Below are 22,029 nucleotides of genomic sequence, written 5' to 3'. Positions count from 1 at the left end.
ATCAAACCACAGAAGGATATCCTTAGGTGACCTCCAACGTGACGAAGTTTGTAGGGGGAAGGACAGAATTACTGTGCTGATGGAATCAGATACAACATTAACACCAAGGTTGGCCAAGGGCAAGTCCTGGATGAGTGTTTGTTTCTCCCCTCCCTTCTCAGCAAAGGTACATCAGAGCAGAGTCTGGAAGGCTGAGTAGGAGTGAGCCAGACAGGCAAGACAGGGGCCAGCATTCTGGGAGAGAGAGGAAGACACAGAGGCGTGGAGCTGCGGGAGAGCGCGGCCTGCTCAGGGGGCTGCCAAGGGGGAGCTGCAGCTCGGGTCTGTGCAGGGGCCACCAGAGACGGGGGATGCCAGGGGCAGGGGGCTGGACTTGCCTGGAGGACAGCAGAGTCCTGCTGAAGGGCTATAAGCAGGGGGAGGGGTATGCTACCGTGTGTGTTTTAGAAGTTCCACCTTGGTGGCCAGGTGAGAGATGGACTAACAGGATGGTGTTGACATGGTGTACCAGTGACAAGGCTATTCCAGTCTTGAGTGGGCCCTCAAAGTGACATCAGGTAGCCATGCTGTTACTGGCATCAGGATTTCTTTTTCTCCAGTTTGGTGATTGTGCAGACTTTTCGGGGCCCTGGGGTATTGGAGGAAAGGCTGTAACTGGCTTGGTTTAGAAATAGTTATGAAGGAATTCTCTTAGAAAATGAAAAAGGCTTAGATGTAAGAAACTGCACATAACACCTCACTCCCCATGGCAAGCTATTGTCAGGAGAACTAGGGAAACCAAACTGATAATGTGAAATTTTAGGAGATTTCTGTCCTTAGAGGGCCCAGCTAGTGTGCTTTGGGGCCTCTTGGCATCTTCTAGTACCTTCACCACTCACAGATCCACCGATAATTGACCAGAGCATTTGAGGCTCTTCATCTTGGCACAGGGTTTGGCTCTGGTCCTCACTCAGCCTGGCGTCAATAGATAAGATTAATTAGTTATCTATTGCTACTTAACAAATTACTCTAGAATTCAGCATCTAAAAACATTTAACATTTACCATCTCTCCATTTCTGTGGATCAGGAATGCAATGGGTCTTTCATGAGGTTGCAGTAAGCTGTCAGCCAGGGCTCAGTCATCTGGGACTGGAGGCCCCTTCCGAGCTCACTCCTGTGGTTTTGGCTGGTCGCAAGGCCTCCCCACATGAGCCTCCCCATGTGGGCCTCCTCACAGGCTGCCTCAGTGTCCTTATGCCATGGTATTTGGGTTCCCCCAGAGCAAGTGACTCCTGAGAGAGATAGTGCACACAGGACAGAAGCCACAGCCTTTTTATACCCTAATCTCAAAAGTGAGCACCACCCCTTCTAGAGGATCCTTTCTGTTAGAGCACGTCTCTAAGTCTAGCCCTCAGTGAATGGGAGGGAATGGGAGGGGGCAGAGTTCATTTCTACCTTTTGAAGGGAGGAGGCAAACAAAGAATTTGTGGGTGTATTTTTAAGACCACACTAATGACCCTGTTTTAATCTTCAAGAGATGATATGACATAGTGGTTAAGAATGTAAATTTGAGATTCATAAAGAACACAGGAGAGCTGGCTCCCACATTTGCAACTCATGCAGGTTCAGACAAGCCAGTTAACCTTTCCAGATCTCAATTTTCTAATCTCTATACTATAGGGATAAGAATAGTAGATGTTTCACTGGTTGCCATGAAAATTAAATAAGATCATGCATATAAAGTGCTTGGCACAGAATAAGTGCTGAACAAACATTATTTAATTGCTATTATAACTGGATAATATTTTCATCCTCCTCCACAGGAGGTGGAATGACTTAGAGGGTAAGAACACAGGTTGTGATGTGAGACCGCCTGGGTGGGGACTCAGGCTCTGCCAGCCATTAGCTGAGGGGCTGGGACAAGTCACTGACTGTCTCCCACCCTTGTTTTCTGTGAAATGAAGATACTAATAGCTAGTGCCTGGACACTGAAGAGGTAGGTGTTCAATAAATATTTTACAAATAAGGACGTAGTAGATGATGACAGAGGGATATAATGACAAACCAGTGTGTGTGTGTTGAAATGCTACATAAGCACACCTCACTTCAAACATCTTCTGTTAACTAAGGAGCCTGGTAGGGCTGTCCTGGTTCCACTCAAAGGGGGCCTTGTACCCTTGAGTGACACCCTCCCTGTGTTTCCAGTTCTACCATCCCTGATGAGTTGTCCTTGTCCTCATTGTTCAGCTTCTTTTCCACTCTGGCTTTGTTCAAGCACACTTCCTTCATCCTCCCTGCTCCCTCCTCCAAGAATATGTGTAATTGGCTTTGCACTAGTCTGGGGATTTGGTGACAGGAGGGGGGGGGCGTCCCATGTCACACCACCTTGGAGCAGTGACATTACCTTAAATTGATTTTGCAAATGAAAGCTAAAAGCTAAGCAAAGGCGGCCCATCCATTTTGCCTAAAGATGATTATTATGCTCTTTTACGGCCTCCTAAATGACAAAGCAGTTTGTTACCTGCCTGCATCAACATTTGCTTATATTAGCATCCGAGACGCTTGATTTTTTATTAGCCCCACGTTATCGCTTTATGAAGACGCTGGAGCTCAGTAAAATTAGTGTGCAAATAGAATGCCCATTTTGCATTTTCCTGAGGTCAGCAGAAATGCTGAATGCAATCGAGTTGATACTGGGTCAGGGGAGACATCCATAAAGGTAGCCTTCACCAAGGGCCCCAGAAATGCTGTTACTCATTTCTGAACTGCCACGATAGATGGGGTCAATGTTCAGCAGTGTTTTTTAAAAAGGCTTCGTGGCATTTTATTTTAAAGGATGAAGCAATATAAATACTAAGATAATATTTCAACTTCTACCTGGAATAATGGATAAAACCAAACTCTTTTGTGTACATTATAGATGGAAATGCAGAGGATGTAGAATCCCTTTGTTAGTGGATCTGGGAGGAAACAGATAAGGTGGGGAGAGGGGCACTGGGCTGGGAGCCAAGGCCTGACCACCTCACCTAGGGTTAGGGCTAGGGCTACGGTTAGGGCTACGGTTATGACCTTGGGTGTGTCTGTTCCATCCACGAGCCTCGGTTCTCCCACTTGTACACAGGGTCAATACTCTGCGGGTCACAGAAGCATGATGAAGAGTAAATAAGATAATGTGTATCTAAATTTGTTTATAAGCCATGATCTATATGAGTATTTTTATTTATTAATTTGACAGTTTCTGAGCACCTACTCTATGCAGGGTCTTGGGAAAGACATTAAAAATACAGAATGAAAGTCACCATTTCTCTCTTGAGGAGCTTATAGTCCGTCTAGGAAAAGTTCAGGTGTCTAACTCTTCTTTTAAACCATAATCTTCTTTAGAAAAGGTGAGTCTTGTTTCTCTGTTTGTTCCTAAAGGTGCCTAATGTAGAGCTGAGTACACAGTGAGTTCTCAAAAGCATACTGACTCCATTATATGTCTTATTAAGGAAGCAGTGACTGCAACCTCTCCTGGTTACCCCAAAGAACCAAGAAAGTTCCAAGCCCTTAGAACTAGGCATAATAGTTACTAGTTTTTATTTTAGTCTCTGACATCGGTACATCAAAAGTTGGGATCATAAACCACATTCAACATAACCTACCTCTAGCATTCCAGAAGCTGAAATCCTATTCATTATTTCTAACTGCACCCCTCCCTCCAGCTCATCCTGTAACATAAACAGAATCCTTTAATCCAGCTTCTCTCAGTGTTCATTCCTGAATTCACTACAGGTCATCGTTCTGTTCTGGGTCAATCAGTCCTTCCTCTGTCCATGGATGTGTACCCTCCTCCTGCCCCTTCTTTCTGGGAAGGCCACTCCTGGCTGCTGCTCTTGTCTCACAGTATCTGCACAACAGCTAATCTTTTTTTTTTTTTATACAAGTGAGACTGCTGTAGATGCAGCAAGAGCTTGGACCCTGATTCAGAGCCACATTTTCCTACTTCTCTGCATGTCTAATAATTTCTTTCTTGGAGCTGGATTTTGTGGATTATACACGGTTGAACATCTGGATTCTGTTATCTTCCCTTAAAGAGAGTTGGACTTTACATAGCAGGCAATTAAGTTTCTTTTGTTCAGTTTTGATCCTTTTAAGATTGATTTTTAAACTTCAGCAGTCTAGAGCAGTCTAGAAGGACCACTAAGGCATGGTCCTTCTGGGTTCTCTACCGATTGCCTGAAGTAATGAACAATCAATGAAGTAATTCCAAATGATGGGAATTCAAATGATTCCTAGCCCTCTGTGAGTTCACAGCCCCTTCGTTGTCTTTTATTCTCTCCCACCTGTTACTGTGTGTTCTTGAACAAGTTATAGAACCTCTCTGAGACTCAGTCTCTGCCTCTATAAAAAGGAGTATTAATGCACATGTTTCGGTAAGGATTATAAATAATGTGTATAATGTGTCTGATACAAAAGGAGCTAATTAAAGGCCAGCTACTATTATTACTAGTACAAGAACTACCTTCTTTACTTCATTATTTACTGACTATTTATTGTGTACTAGGCAATATGTTAGCTTGTTTAATCATTACTACAACCTTATGAAGTAAATGTTATTATTCACATTTACAGATCAGCAAATTAAACTCAGAATGGATACACAGCTTGCCCAGGGTAATAGTCAGTGGGTCTGGGATTTATTCCTCATATGACCTCTTCAGATGACTTTAATATTAATATAATCATGTGCATCAATGAATGGGACATAGTCTCTTAATATTGGGTAGCCGGGGACATAATTACATTAGTCGGCAATGGCTGGACGTTAATGGTTCTAACCCAATGATTTTGGAGATAAGTATAAAGCACCTAGCCCATTTCCTGCTCTCCCCCTTCCTACATACCAACCTCTCATCTCAGCTTTCCTTGCCTTCCTTAGCAACCTTCTTTTACTTTGCCTTACAGACAATCTTCGGGAAGGAGCAGAGCAGAAGGTGGTGTTCATCACGGGACGCGTCCACCCCGGGGAGACGCCCTCCTCATTTGTGTGCCAAGGTGAGTAGCAGGCTCCCGCGGGCATCCCGCGCTTGCGCCCAGGTCCGCTGGGGGGCGCCGTGGTGGTCTCTGGGACAGCGTGGTAACACAGAATCCTTTTCTTGGAGGAGAATCTAGTTCACTTCTGAAGAGATTACACTTGACCTTCACTAGGATTTATTGTCAATGACTGTTGACTACATGTATGGATGGACGAGCAGATGAATGAACAGACGGATGACGCACACACGAGCGGGTAGGGCTGACTGCCGTCCTCTAACGTGTGCTCTGCTGAGGAGGAGCCGCGCAGAGTCGTCTCCACTCTCAAGCGCCGTGTCGCTTGTTTCCCGTGGCGCGCACACCAACGGCACCTCTGGCCCCAGGCCAGTGTGGTGCGAGGGCGGGCAGTGAAGTGGGGAATTCCGCACTAAAAATTTTTACTTAGTTATTTATTCAATTATTCACTTAAGAAACAACCTTTTAAATAGCTACCATGAGCAAGGAAGCATCCCTGGTATCAGACAACCAGAGATAAATAAGATATAATTTCTCTTCTCAAGTATATCTCTTCATAATAACATTTTATTATTAAATATTTCATTAAAAATACACTTAATTAGTCAGCAATGTAAAGCATATATGTGCATGCATGTATATGTATCAGTTAGTCAGTAATCTATACTCAGTAAATAGTATATCAATGTAAATAACAATTTAATGAACGCCCAGCTTAAGAAGCGGAATATTGTCAATTCCTTTTACATCCTTGTCCCCCTTCCCAGCTTCCCCCTCGCAGGAATAACCATCAGCTTGCATCTTGTATTGATTTTTCTTAACAGTTCTAGTGAACATGGACGCTTCCCTAAACAATGTATGTTTTAGTTTTACATGGTTCTGAACTTCATAAAACTGGTATCGTTCTGTATGTGCTGACACTGGTTTTCACCCGACATCCCTGCCGGTGAAGGTAGCTGTTGCTCACGTGTTCTTACCGTGTATCTGCTCCGTGTCTGCCTGTGCCTCAGCTTACCCAGCTGCTCTCCTGAGGCAGACACCCGAGCTGTTTACTGTGTGTTTTCTGGCAAACCACGCTGATACAAATGTTCCCACACGCACCGCCTGTGCACAAGTGCAAATCCTTTCTAGGAGAGTGAACCAGGGCCCGGGATTGCTGGGCCCCGAGACAGGGGCATCTCATGGTACTGAGCATTTCTCCGCCCCAGCGGTGTGCGTGAGAGTTCCCAGTGCCCCACGTCCTCGACTGTGCTTTTGTATTTCTGCTTCTCTAGTGGGTGCGTTATATGTGAAGCACACGATACTCTACATGTGCCAAGCACTGTGATATGTAAAGTGAAATACAGATTTTATTTTAGTTTTATTAATTTGATTTAATTTATTTTCATTATATGAGTGTTTCAGTGTCGGAGAAACTGATACGAACTATATTTTTACATATAAGCAAACCAAAGATTAGAGAAGTTAAGTAATTTATTTCATTTTAGCCTTGAAGTGACCATGAGGCCCAAGGGGCAGGGAAAAACAGGTTGTGGAGTTTGAGGCGGGAGCACGCTGCCGTGGAAGTGTCTGGTGAATTGCCGTCAGACAACCTTGGGGTCAGATACTGGCTCTGCCACATTCTCGCAGTGCAGCTTCAGTTTCTTCAAATGTAAAACGAGTTAGGAAAACAATTCCTGTCTGAAGGCTGTGATGGAGCTGGCATGAGACGAGTGTAAACAAACACCTAGTCCTGTACTTGGCACACAGCAGACACTCAGCAGATGTCCCTCCTTCCTCGTGGGAATCTGAGAAGATGAAGCAGATAATCTGCTTTGTACTGTAAGGCACTGTGCAAATAAACATGGGGTTTATTTTCCCCACTCACATTCTTCCAGTGCTGGGATTGGGCACAACTGCCTCCACCCGTGTTTCAGGCAAGGAGACGGTTTCAGGGAGAGGAACTGACTGTCCAGAGCCCAGCAGCTCAGGAGAGGCACAGCTGGGGGGTCTCAGCTCCTGGCTCCAGTCTCCTTAGCTCACTCCCTGGCATCGCACTTGCAGCCTCTCCCCCTTCCAGCTCTGTCCTTGCAACAACCTCTCCCAGGTCCCTCCTGGCTTTACCAACCCCTTCACTGCAACCATCTGTCTGTTACTAAACTTGGCAGCAGACCTGTTCCCCCAGCTGATCCGATGCAACTGTTTTGTCCTTGTTTGTAAAAAGGCGGTAGCCTTATCATCAATACTTTCATCTCGGGGAGCTTCAGCTCCCACGCCCACCTCCTCTGTGCGCAGCAGACAGAAGGCAGGGTCACCGCCCCATTTTACAGGCGAGGCCTGAGGCACAGAGTCGAGTAGAGCTTGGGTGCTGTCTCGGTTCACCCTGCTCTTCCGAAAAGGAACCGGCTCGGGGCCGAGGTGATGGAGTCGGTGCTGCCCGACAGGCTTTCAGTCAGCGTCTACTCTGTGGCAGAACCTGTCAGCACTTCCCCTCCAGCTCCTCCACATAAACTCCAAACTCCTCAGCGGGACACTCACGACCCATCGTGATCTGGCTCTTGCCACTTTCTCGGGCCTCAGCCTCATTATTGGGTTGGCCCAAAAGTCTATATGGGTTTTTTTTTTCCGTAAAATAAAAGACATGTTTTTCATTTTCACCAATAACAAACTTTATTGATTTGGATATTTTTAGTATGTGGGCAATCTCCCACATGGTATAACATTGATTGTTCTCAATGAATGTCTTGATTTGATCGCTGTCAACTCCAACTGGTCTACTGGACCGTGGAACATCATCATCCAACAAGAAATCTCCAGGGCAAAACTTGGCAAACCGCTTTTGACACGTTGGATCAGTCACAGCACCTTCTCCATACACTGCACAAATCTATTTTTTGTGTTTTTACCTTTCTTGAAATAAAAAAGCATAATAGGCCAAAAATGTTGTGTATTTTCTTCCATCTTCATTTTTAAAATGGCTACACAAAAATTCAATTTTGATTTTTTTTAATGCATGCTGATATGACAGCTGTCACAATACAATCTAACAAAATTTTTCTGAATGAAGTTAAAGACAACTAAGTGCTACTAGAGCCACCTTACCAAAAAAAAAAAAAAAAAAGAGAGACAAAATTTTTGGCCTATCCAATGTATCCCAGCCCCACACAGCTTAATCCCTGAATGGACAATCCTCTCTCCACCCCTGGGCCTTTGCACCTGCTGCTCCTCGGCTTGCTGCTCCTCACCACCTGGCAGACACCTCCCACCTCCCAAGGTTTATTTCAGATGTTCTGTGGGTCTCTGGCCTACTTCCTGCAGCCCTCTCCTTCATTGCTGCATTGTGGGTTACCTGATAATCACCTTTATTACCTGATTTGTTATATTTTTGAGTTATATTTGTTTCTTCCCCTTTAAACCATGAGCTATTTGAGGCCTAGCACTGGGTCTGCCAGTGCCCTTTTCTACATCTGTAAAGTGGGCATTATTTTGCTTATCTCAGGGGGCTGTTGTGAGGAACACATGCTGTGTTGCTTTGGGATGCTAAATCCCAGCTCAGAAAGAGGAGCCTCGAAGTCATAAAGCCAGAGAGAGGCAGAGGGGTCTTTAAATCTGGTCTCACAAGCATGTGCACACCCTACTCAGCAATAAGAAATGCTAGAAGGCCAAGCTGGTGCTTAGAAAAACACAGCACCCTGGACTCCCCACAATAATCAATGTGCATTTTACAGAAGAGGATGTGGAGGCTCTGAGAAGTAAAGTGGCTTACCCCAGGCCACACGGCTGATTCACAGCAGATGCCACGTAGGACCATCCCCCCAGTCCTGCCTTTGTCTTTCCCTGTCTCCGGCTGACCCCTGAGACACACGATTCCTCCCGCTTCAGGCGGCTGGAGCCAGGCATCATTCTCCCCCTTTGCCAAAGACAGACTAAGGCACAGTCTTTCCCAAGGGTCTCTCAGCCCCCTGGGGACAGTCCCGAGCACAGCCCCACTGGACTCAGCTGGGCTTTCTTCCTCAGGCCCAGCTCTCCCCTGGGTCCCCTCCCCTGCCCACCTGGTTGACGGGAGGGCAGGAGGGCCCCAGACCCGGCAGGATGATGTCTGAGATACCTTCGGCTCTGTTAACTTCTTCCTCATTAACTGGCTCAGTGACCTTGAGCAGGGCAACCGACATGTGGGGCCTGGTCCTCCCATCTGGCTGGGACCGAGGTTCTCGCCGCCGAGCTGCTGGCACACCTGCTGCTGGGAGCAGAGTGAAGTCCTGTCATCACAGAGCTCGGGGAGCCGGTGGAGGTGAGGGAGGCAGGGCTGCGAGTTCCTCGAGGCTCTGCCTGGTGGTGGGGTGGATGGTTCTCGCCACCCTGCTGCTGCCCCGAACCCTCCTCCTGGCCTCTGCGAAGCCAGACTGTCCTTGTTCATCAGCTGCAACAAGGAGCTCAGCGTTGCCTCGTGGCAGAGTGCGTGCAGCACTGACTCAGGAGCCGCACTGCCTGGAGTTGGATCCCAGCCCCTGCCCTCAGTGCAGGGTGACCTTGCAGGTCCCCTCACCTCCCGTGCCTCCATGCCTCTATCTCGAAAGGGAAATTATCATAGAAATCCTGCCTCAGAGAGCTGTTGTGAGGATTAAAGAGTTAACATACACACAACACTCAGAACAGTATCTGGAGTTCAGTAAGAACTAAATACATGTTATTGGGTACGGGAGGAGGCAGCACTAATTGAATGCTTTGCGGGCCAGGTACAGTTCCTCCAACCTTTACTGGGCAGCAAACCCAAGCATGTGACTTCTCTACTGGGAGCCTCCGCTGCTTCCTCGCACCTCCCTGAGAGAGCCGTCAGCAGAACCCTCCCTGTCTCCGTGCCCCAAAGACCGTAGTGCATGTCCGAGGTTTTGCCAGGACTAGACTCCGGGTCTCTCTCCTGGTCCCGTGACTGCTTTTTCACTGAAGCCTCCTCCACAGTTCAGATTTTTCATGATTGAATTCATTAAACCTCCATTTATGGAATGACACTGTGGGCAAGGCACATCCCCTTCTGGGGGGTGGCACGGGGCAGCGTGTAGCAGAGGCCGTGGACTCGGGCTGGCTACGAGTTTGAGTCCTGCCGTGTCCACCTCCTTGCTGGGGTCTTTCAGCAAGTCCTCAACTCTCAGGGCCTCTGTTGCTTCATAGGCATAATGGGGGCCATCGTGTGGTGCCGGTGGAGCTGCTGGGAGGGCTCAGCGAGGTCACGCGTGTCAGTGCTCCGTGTGACAGCGGCAGGCACCCCCCTCCTCTCACTCCTCCTCAGTGACCCCGCCAGGTCTCGGGGCAGCTCTCAGCCATGTTTTCAGGAAAGCCGCAGGATTCACTAAATGTCATCTGGTAACGTGGGGACTAGACGCAGGGCTCCTGGCCCCCGGCCTATGCCCTGCTGTCATGGGCCATGGTGCCCACCAGACCCTAGGCTGTGGTGATAGAGCAGGTCTTCCCTCAGGGAGGTCACACTGCAGGTCATCCTGTGTGGGTGAGGGGAGGAGGAAGGAGAGCCCACAGAAACACACCCCCCCCCATGCACTAACAACCGCCAAGACCACCAACCAGGACAGCACAATCTAATATTTCTTGCATGTTGCAGTAAGCTTTGCCCCTGCCTCCTTCCCTCCCCCCTCTGCTTTCCTCTCTCACCTGTTTTCCCTCTTCTCTCCCAACCCCAAACGGCCTCACATAAGCACAGCACTAGGTCCACTAAGGGGCTCTCTTGGGGCCTTTCACGTCCCTAAGCCTCTGTCTTTTCAGCTGTAAAATGGGCAGCCCTAAGGTTAGGAGGGTAAGACTGAGACTTGTGAACCTCAGGCCCCTCAGGTCCAGACTCCCTGTGACTCCGAAGTGTGGGGCCCATGGGCAGGAGCCTGGTGCCTGGTCAGTGCAGAGCCTTGAATGCCCCTGACCCCACCCCACCCCTTCCATCCTGCCCTCCGGTAGCATTACTTACTGCAAACCACATTCCAGCTGCCTCCAGGGGGCGCTCCCCAGAGCAAGGTTCTGCCCCTATGCTCTGTCACGGCCTTCAAATCCTTCAGCCAGACCAGCAAGTCCCTGTTTGCCTCTCCTGCTTCTGTCTCATCATCCTCCCAGCCCCACACCTTCAGCCAAACCAAGTAAGAGCAGTGACTAAAACAACACACAAATGCACGCCCCATGTGCCAGACACATCGCTTCTGTTGATTTACTGAGATCCTCACAATAATCCACAAGGTAATTATTATTATTCTCTCCTTCCAAACTGAGGAGGAAACTGAGGAACCGAGAACTAAGGCCACACAGGCAGTCAAACATAGAGTCCACTTCAGAGTCTGTGCCCGTTAAACACAGAGCTGTGCCCCCTGCAACGGAAGAGCCGTCTGCTAGCAAACAGGCCATCTGCTTTCTCAGCGCCGGGCCTTTGCATAGGAACCCCCCTACCTGGGACCCCTTCTCCTGGCACCCCTTTCACCTGGCTCCCTGTGCTCATCCTTTGTGTCTCCATCCTCCGAGTCCCTCCTGGAGCCCTGGCTGGGGTCTGATGGCTCCCTGGGCTGTTCCCACTGGAGCCCTCACCTGTGGGCCCTTGTGAGTTGCTTCCCTACCACACACCCTCTGAGGCAGGAGCTCTTCTGCATCTCGGAATGTCAAGATTATGATATGGACCTTGCCATGAGTGTTTGTGGAATGAGTGATTATCAGTTCACCTAACCCTATGCTTTATCAAGGTCAAATGGATTCCTGGGGCCAGTCTACCAATGGGCATTCATCAGGCACCTGGAGAAATACTAACAACAGTGTTCAGCTGTGGTCTGCCTGGCGGGGTCCACCGTGGCCAGGCCAGTGTCACCACAGGACAGTGCTCTCCTCGGCCCAGCTCTGCTCTCAGACCCTCCGCCACGCTTCCTCTTCCCCTCCAGGCTCCGCAGCCTCCAGCCTTCCTGCCACCCTGCTTCCTCCCACCTCCAATCGTGTGTTTACCGAAGGGGCAGAGGCTGATCTTAGGGGTTGATAGCTTCTCCCGGCAGGAGGGAGATTATTCTCTTCACTTGACAGATGAGGATTCTTCTGCTTTGGGAGAGAGAAATAAAATAGATGGAATCCCAGACTGTCGGCGTGGGATGCATCCTGGAGAGTTACTGAGTTCTTTCTCCTAATTTTAAACACAAGAGAAGACCAAGAGACTTTCTGACAGTCTCTGGGGCCCAGGTTCTCTGTCTGCTGGCTTTTCCAATTCAGTACCTTTGTCCCCTAACCCCATAATTAGTAAATGTCCCAGTCCAGGACTCCTAGTTCTAAAATCCATTCTGTTTGTCAGTGCCCTCCATGTCTTTCAACCTTTTATCTACATGAGTTTATTGAGGCACATTATAATTTTCAGGTTCTAGGTTAGGCCGTTAGAATAGGGAGTTCTAACCCAGTCACGTTCCAGACCAGGTACTATTATCCATATATCAATATGAGGAGACTGGTCAGAGAAAGCTAGCAACTTCTCTAGCTAAGAACCACTTACAGTTCAAATACAGCTCCCAAGTCCTCACTCTTCCTGCTTCCCAGGCCCATGCAATGCTTTTGGCCCATGGCCAGGGATGGAATTTCCTCTCTACTCTTACTTTCTCCGACATTTTCCTGTATATTCCTCTCCATTTACCACCATCCCCCGCAAAGCAAAGTGAAAGGTCTCCTCCCAATTTCCTGATCGATGGAAACGATGCCTGCTGAAGTGTGTCTGTCCTCAAGCCAAGAACTGAGCCTAAAACCTCTCCTTTCTGTGCCCACCCTCACACTGGGAGTGGGAGCTCTGGGTGGCTGCAGCCTCTGGTCTGCCTTTGTTTTCTCTCATCCTTTTATTAGCTGCCTAATTGGCAGGCCAATTAATCTGTTCATCTGTGAAGGAGGATGGATCACAATGAGCCACTCCGTTTTCAGAAGCCAATCTCTGAGGCTGTGTGGCCAGGCCCTGAGCGCAGGCTGGCTTCTTAATGAAGGGCTGCCCGGGAGCTGGGGTCAATTAGTGGACAGATTAAGCAATTATGAGCCCCTAACAAGGGTGCCTGGCATCATTACCCTGCCTGTTTACTGACAAACTGCAGCTTTAATATGAAGACCAACAAATAAATTAGGGCATCTGGTCTACTGCCACATCGGACGAGAAGTGAATGATGTCCAAGTGGCTTTTGGGCTGTCCGTGGATTCTCAGCCTGGGCCTATGAAAAGCCTGAGCTATCCCTCACCGGCCACAGCAGCTCTGGAATGTGCTCTGGAGCCGTTTATCATTCCAAGAGCTAAGTGCCTGCTGCTGGGCATGGGATTGTTCTTCATTACCCCGCCGCCCTCCTCCTGTCCGTCTGTCAACACCTCCTTATGTTGCAGGACCCAACTCAAAGCTTCTTTCTCCCTGATGCCTTTTCTGCTCTCTCCAGCAGGCATGGAGCCCCCCTTCTGACTTTTGGGAGGGTTTTGTACTCTCCTGTTACTTTCCAACATCACAGTCATCTTGTGGGATGCCAGAGTGCCATTTTGCCGATTTTTTAAAGGTCTTAGACAAAGAAGCAGAAGCATGGAGAAAAGGAGGGACAAGGCAAGGGCTCAGAGTTGTTTGTTTTTTACCCCCTCTCCTGTCGATGTGTACAGGCCATTGCCGGGAGGGTAGCCACAAGGGGAGTGGCAGGGTCAGACCGCCGCTTTAGGGAGAAGCCTCTGGCTGCAGTGCTGAGGGCACATTTCAGAGCTGGTTGCTGTCATCCAGGCCAGATGTGACAGTGGCGCAGAGTAGAAGAGAGGCAGAGGGATGGGGCAGGGGCAGCCTTGCTAGATTCAAAGAAGAGACTTGGGACTGCCTGACTGTGAGAGGGAGTCAGGGAGAATTCCTCTTTCCTAAATTAATGAAGGCAAGGGGACTCCGGGAACAGAGGACCCTCCAAGAGGGAGAGGGACAGTTGGGGAACACTGAAGAAGTCTCTCTCCTCGTGTGACTTGAGCCAGATCCCATCTCTCGGCTCCCTGGTGTCCCATCTGCGGCCTACGGATGTCGATCTCTAAGGTCCCTGACTCCGTAGTCATCGATTCGATGTCAGTATTCGGCTGCCTTAATTCACTGTGCAACTTATCCTGCCCCTCCCCCATCTCTGCCTGTCAAAACCCTGGGGGGCCTCCAAGGCACAGCTCAAGTTCTATCTTTTCTTGGAAGTCCCCCCTGTGATCTCTCACAGGAAATGCTCTCTCCATCCTGCCCAGGGGCTTTAATATTACGCCTTGAACTATCTCTTGGAAACAGAGAGAGATTTATAAAATTCATTGGCAGCACCTAATCCATAGCCATACACCCCCAGTGGCTTAACAACAAAGACCCCAAATCAAATAGCGAGCTCTCACTGTTTTCTGAGCTGAGGAAAATGTGCTTCCTCTTTCTTAAAACACGGTGGGGTTAACCCGGATGCTTCTCTTTCCCTAGGGATCATTGACTTCCTCATAAGCCAGCACCCAGTCGCCCGTGCCCTGCGGGAACACCTGGTCTTCAAGATTGCACCAATGCTCAACCCTGATGGAGTCTACCTGGGCAATTACAGGTGGGTGACGGGCGAGGGTGCTTGGAAGCTGGTAGTCATAGGATGATGGTGTGGAATCAGGAAGAAAGGATATTTTTTGAGGAAGGATATTCAGACTCCCCCTGAGTTTGTCAGAGGAAGTTTCACCCTGGCTCTTGAGAGTGCGGCTAACGAACCTTGGCTGTTTCTTGCACAGCTGCCTAAGATCACTTGCTGGCATTTTCTGGGCAGCTTTCTGGACCAGGGATCTGGGGGCCCACTATCAGTTTTGGCACCTCCTTCCTATGTAGCCTTGGGGAATTCTCTTGCCCTCTGATGCTCAGTTTCTCTTGTATAATGGAGACAATAGTTGTCAAGCACTTACCTGCCAGGGCACTTACGAGCATCAGAAGAAATGGTGGGGATAAATGTGCTCTGCAGAATACCATGTGGAGGTTCTCATGATCACTGTTGCATATCTGCATTTCTCCTCGGAGATCATTCATGATAGGCGGCATTCCAGATCACCTGAACAGCAATTCTTTGTGTGGGGCATACCAGCCAGCCCCACACTCACTCATGCACTCACGTCTTCAGTTCTCTTTCTCCTGGTAGCACCATAAATCACAGCCTAAATTCCAGTGCTCAGCGGTTGTCTGCTGAAAGAACACTGGGTCCTCTCAGATCAGGCTACTGTAGTACCCTTATTTCACAGTTGAGGATACTGATTTGCCCAAAGTCACACACCCAGTAAATCACTGACTGACTAACTTCACTGACCAAATTACACAGCTTTGTTGCTGATTAGTCCAACAACAACCCTGTAGAAAACATCCAAACTTCAGAGCTCAGCGTGCAAGGCTCTGTATGCCCTGGTGCCTGTCTGTCCCCCATGCTGCCTCACCTCCCACCCTCGACTCTTAGAACTGTTGCTGCAGCCACGCTAAGTAAAGCCGAGTTCTCTAGACATGTCCTGTTGGTCTCTGACACCTTCCTCTCTGCCCAGGGCCTCCTCATCCCCTCTTCATCTCACTAGCCCTCTTCACAACTCAGCTGTGCCCCTTCTTCTGGAAAACATTCCCCAGCCCCACAAACAGAACTGGTCACTGCCATCTCTGAGCTCCCAGTGGCCTGGTTATTGAGCAAGTTTTATCCTATCACATGGACCCCACTGAGCCTCCAGCCACCAGAGAGCAGAGACTGAGCCCTCATAATGTGTGTGTATACCCTAACAACAAGGATCAGCACGTAGCAGATGCTCAAAAAGTGTTTGATGGATGTGAGTGAAGAGAAGCAATGACTTCACCGATGAAGAAACTGAGGCCCAGAGATGAGACAGGACCTGCCCAAAGTCAGTGGCAGAGCTCAGACCAGAGTGCAGACTGTCTGATACCCGGCCGGCTTCATTTTAAACAGAGTTGGTTTACTACTTTCTGGGAGCATGGCAACTGGGTCCAGAGGGGCCCCCTAGTCCCCCTGGGTATGAGTTAGAGAGAGCTCATGGGATGCATGATGCCTTAATTAAAGACAATTTTGCTTCCTCTCTTAATTGGCTTGAGAGATGGTTCATTAGCACTGGCAGGTTTTACGGCTTGCTGCGGGCCCGAGAGCAACGCCTTCCTACTGTCCCTAGACAGAATGTACTGTTAGAGATAACGGTGGCAGAATGACCGCTTGATTTATGTTAACATTTCTGCTTAATTACAAGAGCGGCAGTGGTCAGAGGGAGGTCAACGCTGTCCATTCCACACACATATTTATGTCATCATCTGCTGTCTGGGGATGATGAGTGGAAAGAGGTCTGTGACCTTGGCCAAAACGCCTCCCCCTCTGGGTTTTGGATGGCCAGTGGGGCAGTGATGAGGACCCAGATGCTCTAATGCATCTTCAAGCTCCAGATTTTTTGATTTGGGATTTCAGGATGAAAGAGCTCCAACCTTCAGAATCCGTTCTGTACCAGTTTAAAGCCCCCGATGTTCTCCTACTGAGAATATGGGATTCTCATTATGAGAGTTGGAGAAAACCTCTGACCACAGGCATTAATCCTAGTGCTAAGCGGCTCTGCATAGCAACAGAGGAGCCTATCCATCATGAAAATTCACTACTGCAGATTGGGAGAATGTGGAAAATAATAATGAAGGCTCAGAGGTGGAAGCTTCAAGGTGCCTTAGAGGTCCTCTGGGCCAGCCCCTCCCGAGCCTCCTCCTGTTGCAACAGCAGCCCCACAGCTCGGTGGGGCTTCCCATGGCATTATGGGGAACGGCAGGGAACAATCCAGCATTCAAGTAAGTTTGGGAAACACAGAGCTAAGGAAAGTTAAGTATGTTCTTTTATGAAAAGATTTTTTTCAGTTTTGAAAATGCTAATAAACAGGAATCTAAAGGGAAGAATATAGCATTTAGTGTTTTCCAAATGTAAGTATCAAGGAACTTTTTCCTGTAGAGCAGGGGTGTCAAACTCATTTTCACCAGGGGTCACATGAGCCTCGTGGTTGCCGTCAAAGGGCTGAAATAATTTTAGGACTGTATAAGTGTAACTAGTCCTTGACTGTTAAGGGGTTGAAATTACATTTGGCCCTTTGAAGGCAACTGTGAGGCTGATGTGGCCCCCAGTGAAAATGAGTTGACACTGCTGATCTAGAGCCTAGTCCCTCCCTTGGCCCCCACAGGTATTAGGGTTTATAAACACATTGCAAGAAATGCCACTCTAAGAATTCTATTTGCTCCCCCAGCACCACATCAAGCACTCCCACATTTATCTCATTTAATCCTTGCAACCACCATGTGAAGGGAAGCGTAGTCTTTGCTAAGGCTTCTGTGCTTGCAAATAATGCAAATCTCAAATTAGCTTGAGTACAGGAGGAAAGTCAGGAAGGAGAGGGCGGGTAAGAAAGGAAAGAAAGAAGAAAGGGAGGGAAGGAAGGAGGGAGGGAGGTCACTTGTCAGTGCGCTAGGACAGCATGCAGAGCCAGAACTCATCACATGGCTGGAAACAGGCCAGCATGCATGCGGCCTTGTGGGCCACGTCAAGGCTGGCTCTCTCTCCCTCATGCTCTCCAACTGTTATTTTCTCAGCGTCACCTCAGGACGTTGTTGGAAGCCTCTCAGGCCTCAGTGAAGTGGAATCACCTGCCTTAGGTTGTGTGGCCATGAGGAGCAGGCAGGGATGTTGGTCCGTCCAGCCTGATCAGGCCCATGCTCCCTGCTCCCTGCAGCCCCATGCTCCCTGCGGCCTGCATCAGGCATTGCAGGCCCGAGTGAAAACAAGACACAGGCCTGCCCACCAAGCACCTCTGCTCTCCTCCTCTTCCCACCCCCCACACTTCTCTGCTTCTCCTTCCCCTTGCCTTCTTCTGCATTAAAGGAACATGGAATGCAATCCAGGAAGGACAGTCAGATTTGATCACACACAGCTGACATCCAAAAATACAAGTATCTACACCATCGTGTTTATAGTGAGCTAGACAAGGTACACCCTAGCATTTAATTGCAAAAGGTGGCAGCTGTATCACAGTAGACAGTGCTCCTTATGTTAGAGAGCAGTATTATTTACTAACTAGACTACTGTATACGCTAGCACAGGTCAGCTGGGAGTGCTATGCAGGGCCCATACCAAAGCCCACAGCAACTAAAACACATGCTTGCTACAGTAGCCCTCTGTAATAGTTAGATGATGTAACAGCAGGTAACAATGACGTTACAGCATAAATAAAGACACAGACCAACTGTACACTCTGTGTTCCTTCCTACACTCCAATTGCACTGGCCTTTTTTTTTTTTTTTTTTTTTTGGCGGACAGACCTGCCTCAGGTTTATTTGCACAGACACCACAGGAGGAGCCCAGCCCGGGGGCGCATCAGTCCTTGTGTCCTCACGCCGGCGGACAAAGGCTACTACGGAGCCTTCACAGGGGCCTGGGCACTTTTGGGGGCCTGGGCACTTTTGGGGGCCTGAGCACCTTTGGGGGCCTGGGCGCCTTTGGGGGCCTGAGCACCTTTGGGGGCCTGAGCCGCATCGGCAGCGTGGGGCTTGGTTTGGGCCTTGGCCTTTGGCCGGCACAGCCGGAGCCCCTTGGCGATGCGGGCACGAGCGCGTTTCCCGAGCTTGGGGTGAGCGATGTAGGCGAGTCGACTGAGCTTAACAGCTGCTGCCCTTTGGGATCACGGGCTTGGCCTCCTTGGTCTTGACCAGGGCCTTGATAGCCTCAGCACATGCGCTCATGGCCTTGGCGTTGTTGGCCTGCACCTTCTTCAGGCCCTTCTTGTTGTGCTTCTTGGCAAAGCGCATGTTCCTCAGGAACTTGGGGTCCACCCCCTTGAGAGACTCGTATCTTTGCGATCGGGGCTTCTTGATGCCGTTTCTGTGCCATTTTCGGGACTGGTTGTGCGTGGTGTGGTTCTTGGACTTGGCCATCTCTGCACCCAAGCCCATGGCTCTCGAAGCGCCTAAGACCGGAAGAGCCACTGGCCTTTTTTATAGTTTGTGTCTGAGGTTTAATGCAAATTCACCGAAGGCCTTCCCTGAGCCTCCAGTGTAAAGTGAGGTACTCTTAGGGGGCGTTTTGTTCTGTTCTTTCACAGCCCTTAGCCCATAAGTGATCCTGCATTTATTTATGGGACTATTAGTTTGATGGCTCTCTCCATCTGTAGACTGTAAACTCCATGAAGTCAGGACTTGGTTTATCTGTCCCCCCAAAGCCTGGCATAGTGCCTAGCACAGAATGGGACACACACACACACACACACACACACACACACATGTAATCTGAATGAATCAATAAACTAAGCAGTGCTTAGTAGCTGTGCTGTGGCACAGAGCTACAACCCCCAGTGCAGAGTCAGGATCATAGAGACAGAGAGCAGGATGGTGGGGCTTGCAGGGCAGGGAGGGAAGCAGGAATGGGGAGTTACTGCTTAGTGGGTACAGTGTTTCCGTTTTACAAGATGAAAAGAGTTTTGAAGTCAGAGGGTGGTAATGGCAGCACAACACTGTGAAGGAACTTAATACTACTGAACTGCACACGGAGAAATGACTAAGATGATACATTTGATGCTATGTGTATTTTACCACAGTAAAAAAAAAAAAGAAGAAGAAGAATGATGGTGATTGATACACTGTGAGCATTCTGTAGAGTTCTAGGAGGATCTGGGCCCTGGAGGTCTTGAGTGATGAATACTGTGCCTTCAAGTATTATGAAGGCACAGTACAAGGCAACTCCTAGGTGGAAGGCCATTGGGTTGGGGGGATGGCTGAGTCAGTCTACAATCGGCTGGCACTTCCCAGCGTCCATCAGTATATGTGGCTGCCCACACGCATTGCAGCGTTTGCACTGTCTCTCTCTCTGCTGCCTCCTCCTCCCCATCATTTCCTCTGCAGAAAAGACAGCCTCCACCTCCACCTGTACCCCACTGAGTGTTCTCCTGAGCGTGTGTAGCGTACAAGTTGCCTTGCATTTGAAAAACAGACCCTCCATCTCCACATGACAATAGGAAACTGTGTTGGGTTTGCATTTCCTAATTAGGTGCTTGTCATTGTGTATTCCATTGAGCCACATATAAGTAAACAGTCATAGACCTTTGAATAAATTTATTAGTTTTATTTATGTTTCTGGGCATAAAAATCTATAATTACCAGGTACAGCCTCTGTATAACTGGTATTTAATGACAATTACTTTTTGTTACCATAGAAATGAGTCCAAAGTAGTTACCCATAATTTCTCATTTCCCAAACCTCACACATGCTGGATTGCAATATTACCATAGTAATTGCCTATTAGTCATCATAAAATACGTAGTTACCCAAAAGATAGCAAGATGCCGTGAAATTCCTCATCTTCAGAAAAGCTCAGTGCTCCTCGGGAGTGTGGAGGTGGAGGTGGGAGAGGAACGGCGCTCCACGGGTGGTGCAGGGATGATTCAGTTCTACGGCGCGCACGGATGCTGCTGCAACCCGCAGACCCGCACCTCATTATGTCTCTTGGCCCTGGCCCTCCTCACGTCGCAGAGAATGCTCGCGTGCAGTAAATCCAATTTAACTCAGGTTTGCTGAGGGCCTGCTGAGAGTCAGGCCCTGGGTCAGGCCCCAGGGAGGCAGATGGAAATCAGAGGCAGCCCTCCGTAAGAAGCCCTGTTTGTGCTAGAGGGGTGTGCATGCATCTGTGTGTGTGTGTGTGTGTGTGTGTGTGTGTGTGTGTGTGCACGTGCGCACACATGTGTGATGCTATGGAGGCCTGGACAGAACACAAGCTAGTGTCTGGGTGCCTATAAACTGCACATCATACGCATCATCCCATGTAACCTTCACAGCAGCCCTATGCTGGAGGTAGTTTTATAGTCCCATTTTAAATGGAGAAGGTAACTGAAGCACGGAGGTGCCAAGGACCTCGCCCCAGGTCCCTCGGCAGGAAGGGTCAGAGCTGGGTGAGGAACCCAGGCAGGCTGATCTAGCCTGCCATGGATTTAACCCCCTGCCACACCACTCCCGCACACAGTCAGTGCTTCCCTCTCACCAAGAGACGAGGGAAGGGTTTTGAAAGATGGAGGATGTGTAGGGGCTCACCAGACATAAAAGGGAAACAGAGAGAGATGTGCACAACAAAACAGTGTTGAGGATGGCGGAGGGCGAAACGCCAGGGGAGGTGTTCCCGGCACATGCGTGTGCACCCACAGACATGGCAACTAGCTGACATTGCCTGCTCCAGCATCCAGAACAGGAAACATTTTGAACTATCCAAAATAGAATAGGATGTAAAATTAGTTATGTAAAATACATGTCAATATCCTATTTGTTGTATCCTATATCCTATCCTCTGACAGCATAAAAACTGCACTTTATTTCCCAGTGAGCTAGAAATGGAAAACAGAGATCCACTGCAAGTGTTGCCTTCCAGAAAGATCTGCGGGCCCCTGGCTCTGTCTCTGGGTCATCAGCCTCGGAGTGGGAAGGGAGCTCAGACACAGCTAGTCCAGTGCCCTGCCGGGGGCAGGGAGCCCCTCACAGTGTCTCTGGGTGACAGCCGTGCCCCTCTGCTCGTCCACCACCAGCCGTGTCTGGGTGGTTGTCTCCCCCCACAAAGCATCGTCTTGCATGGATGCTAGCAGTTTAGAGAGGGTTTATCTTCAGACTAAACCTGCCATCCCATCTGCTTCTTCCCCCTGAAGGAAGCAGGTTTAGTCCACCATGTACACAGTAGCCCTTCAGCTGTTTGAAGACGATGTACCCCACTGCTCCCCACCCCACTCATGCCCATCACTGCCTGCTCCTGTCTCCAGGATGAAGGTCCCCAAAGCCTTCAAACTTTCCATATGGAATTGAAATCCATTCCTCTGTTTGTCCTTCCGGCTGTCCTCTGAACATACTCCAGATGTTGGTCATTGTCTGCCTTTGAGGCATGGTGTCCAGGGCTGAACAGTGGTGGTGGTGATGGTGATGATGGCAGTGTTGGTGGTAATGATGAGTAGCTAAGATCTAAGGAGCCTCCTGGGCCTGACACTATTCTAGGTACTTTGCAGGTAT

General features: G+C 49.1%; 2 protein-coding genes across 6 annotated transcripts in view; one reads left to right on the top strand and one right to left on the bottom strand.

Moving 5' to 3' along the window:
* Positions 1-22,029, top strand: part of LOC114496646 (BEN domain-containing protein 5) — a 1,079,970-nt gene that overhangs the window by 949,603 nt on the left and 108,338 nt on the right. For all 5 annotated transcript variants that reach the window (XM_036026057.1, XM_036026055.1, XM_028512265.2 and 2 more), the window contains 2 exons: positions 4,925-5,014; positions 14,442-14,556. In XM_036026057.1, the coding sequence (XP_035881950.1) occupies positions 4,925-5,014; positions 14,442-14,556 (205 nt within the window). The remainder of the gene's footprint in view (positions 1-4,924; positions 5,015-14,441; positions 14,557-22,029) is intronic.
* LOC114496648 (60S ribosomal protein L29-like) lies at positions 18,306-18,987 on the bottom strand. The gene is given in 2 exon segments (XM_036026062.1): positions 18,306-18,655; positions 18,657-18,987. Coding segments are annotated over 2 exon segments (537 nt in total). The 5' UTR covers positions 18,945-18,987; the 3' UTR covers positions 18,306-18,406.

Source organism: Phyllostomus discolor, chromosome 5, assembly GCF_004126475.2.
Source record: "Phyllostomus discolor isolate MPI-MPIP mPhyDis1 chromosome 5, mPhyDis1.pri.v3, whole genome shotgun sequence".
Classification (NCBI taxonomy): Eukaryota; Metazoa; Chordata; class Mammalia; order Chiroptera; family Phyllostomidae; genus Phyllostomus; species Phyllostomus discolor.
Note: the sequence above shows the minus strand (reverse complement) of the source record. Positions and strands in the feature narration are given on the sequence as shown.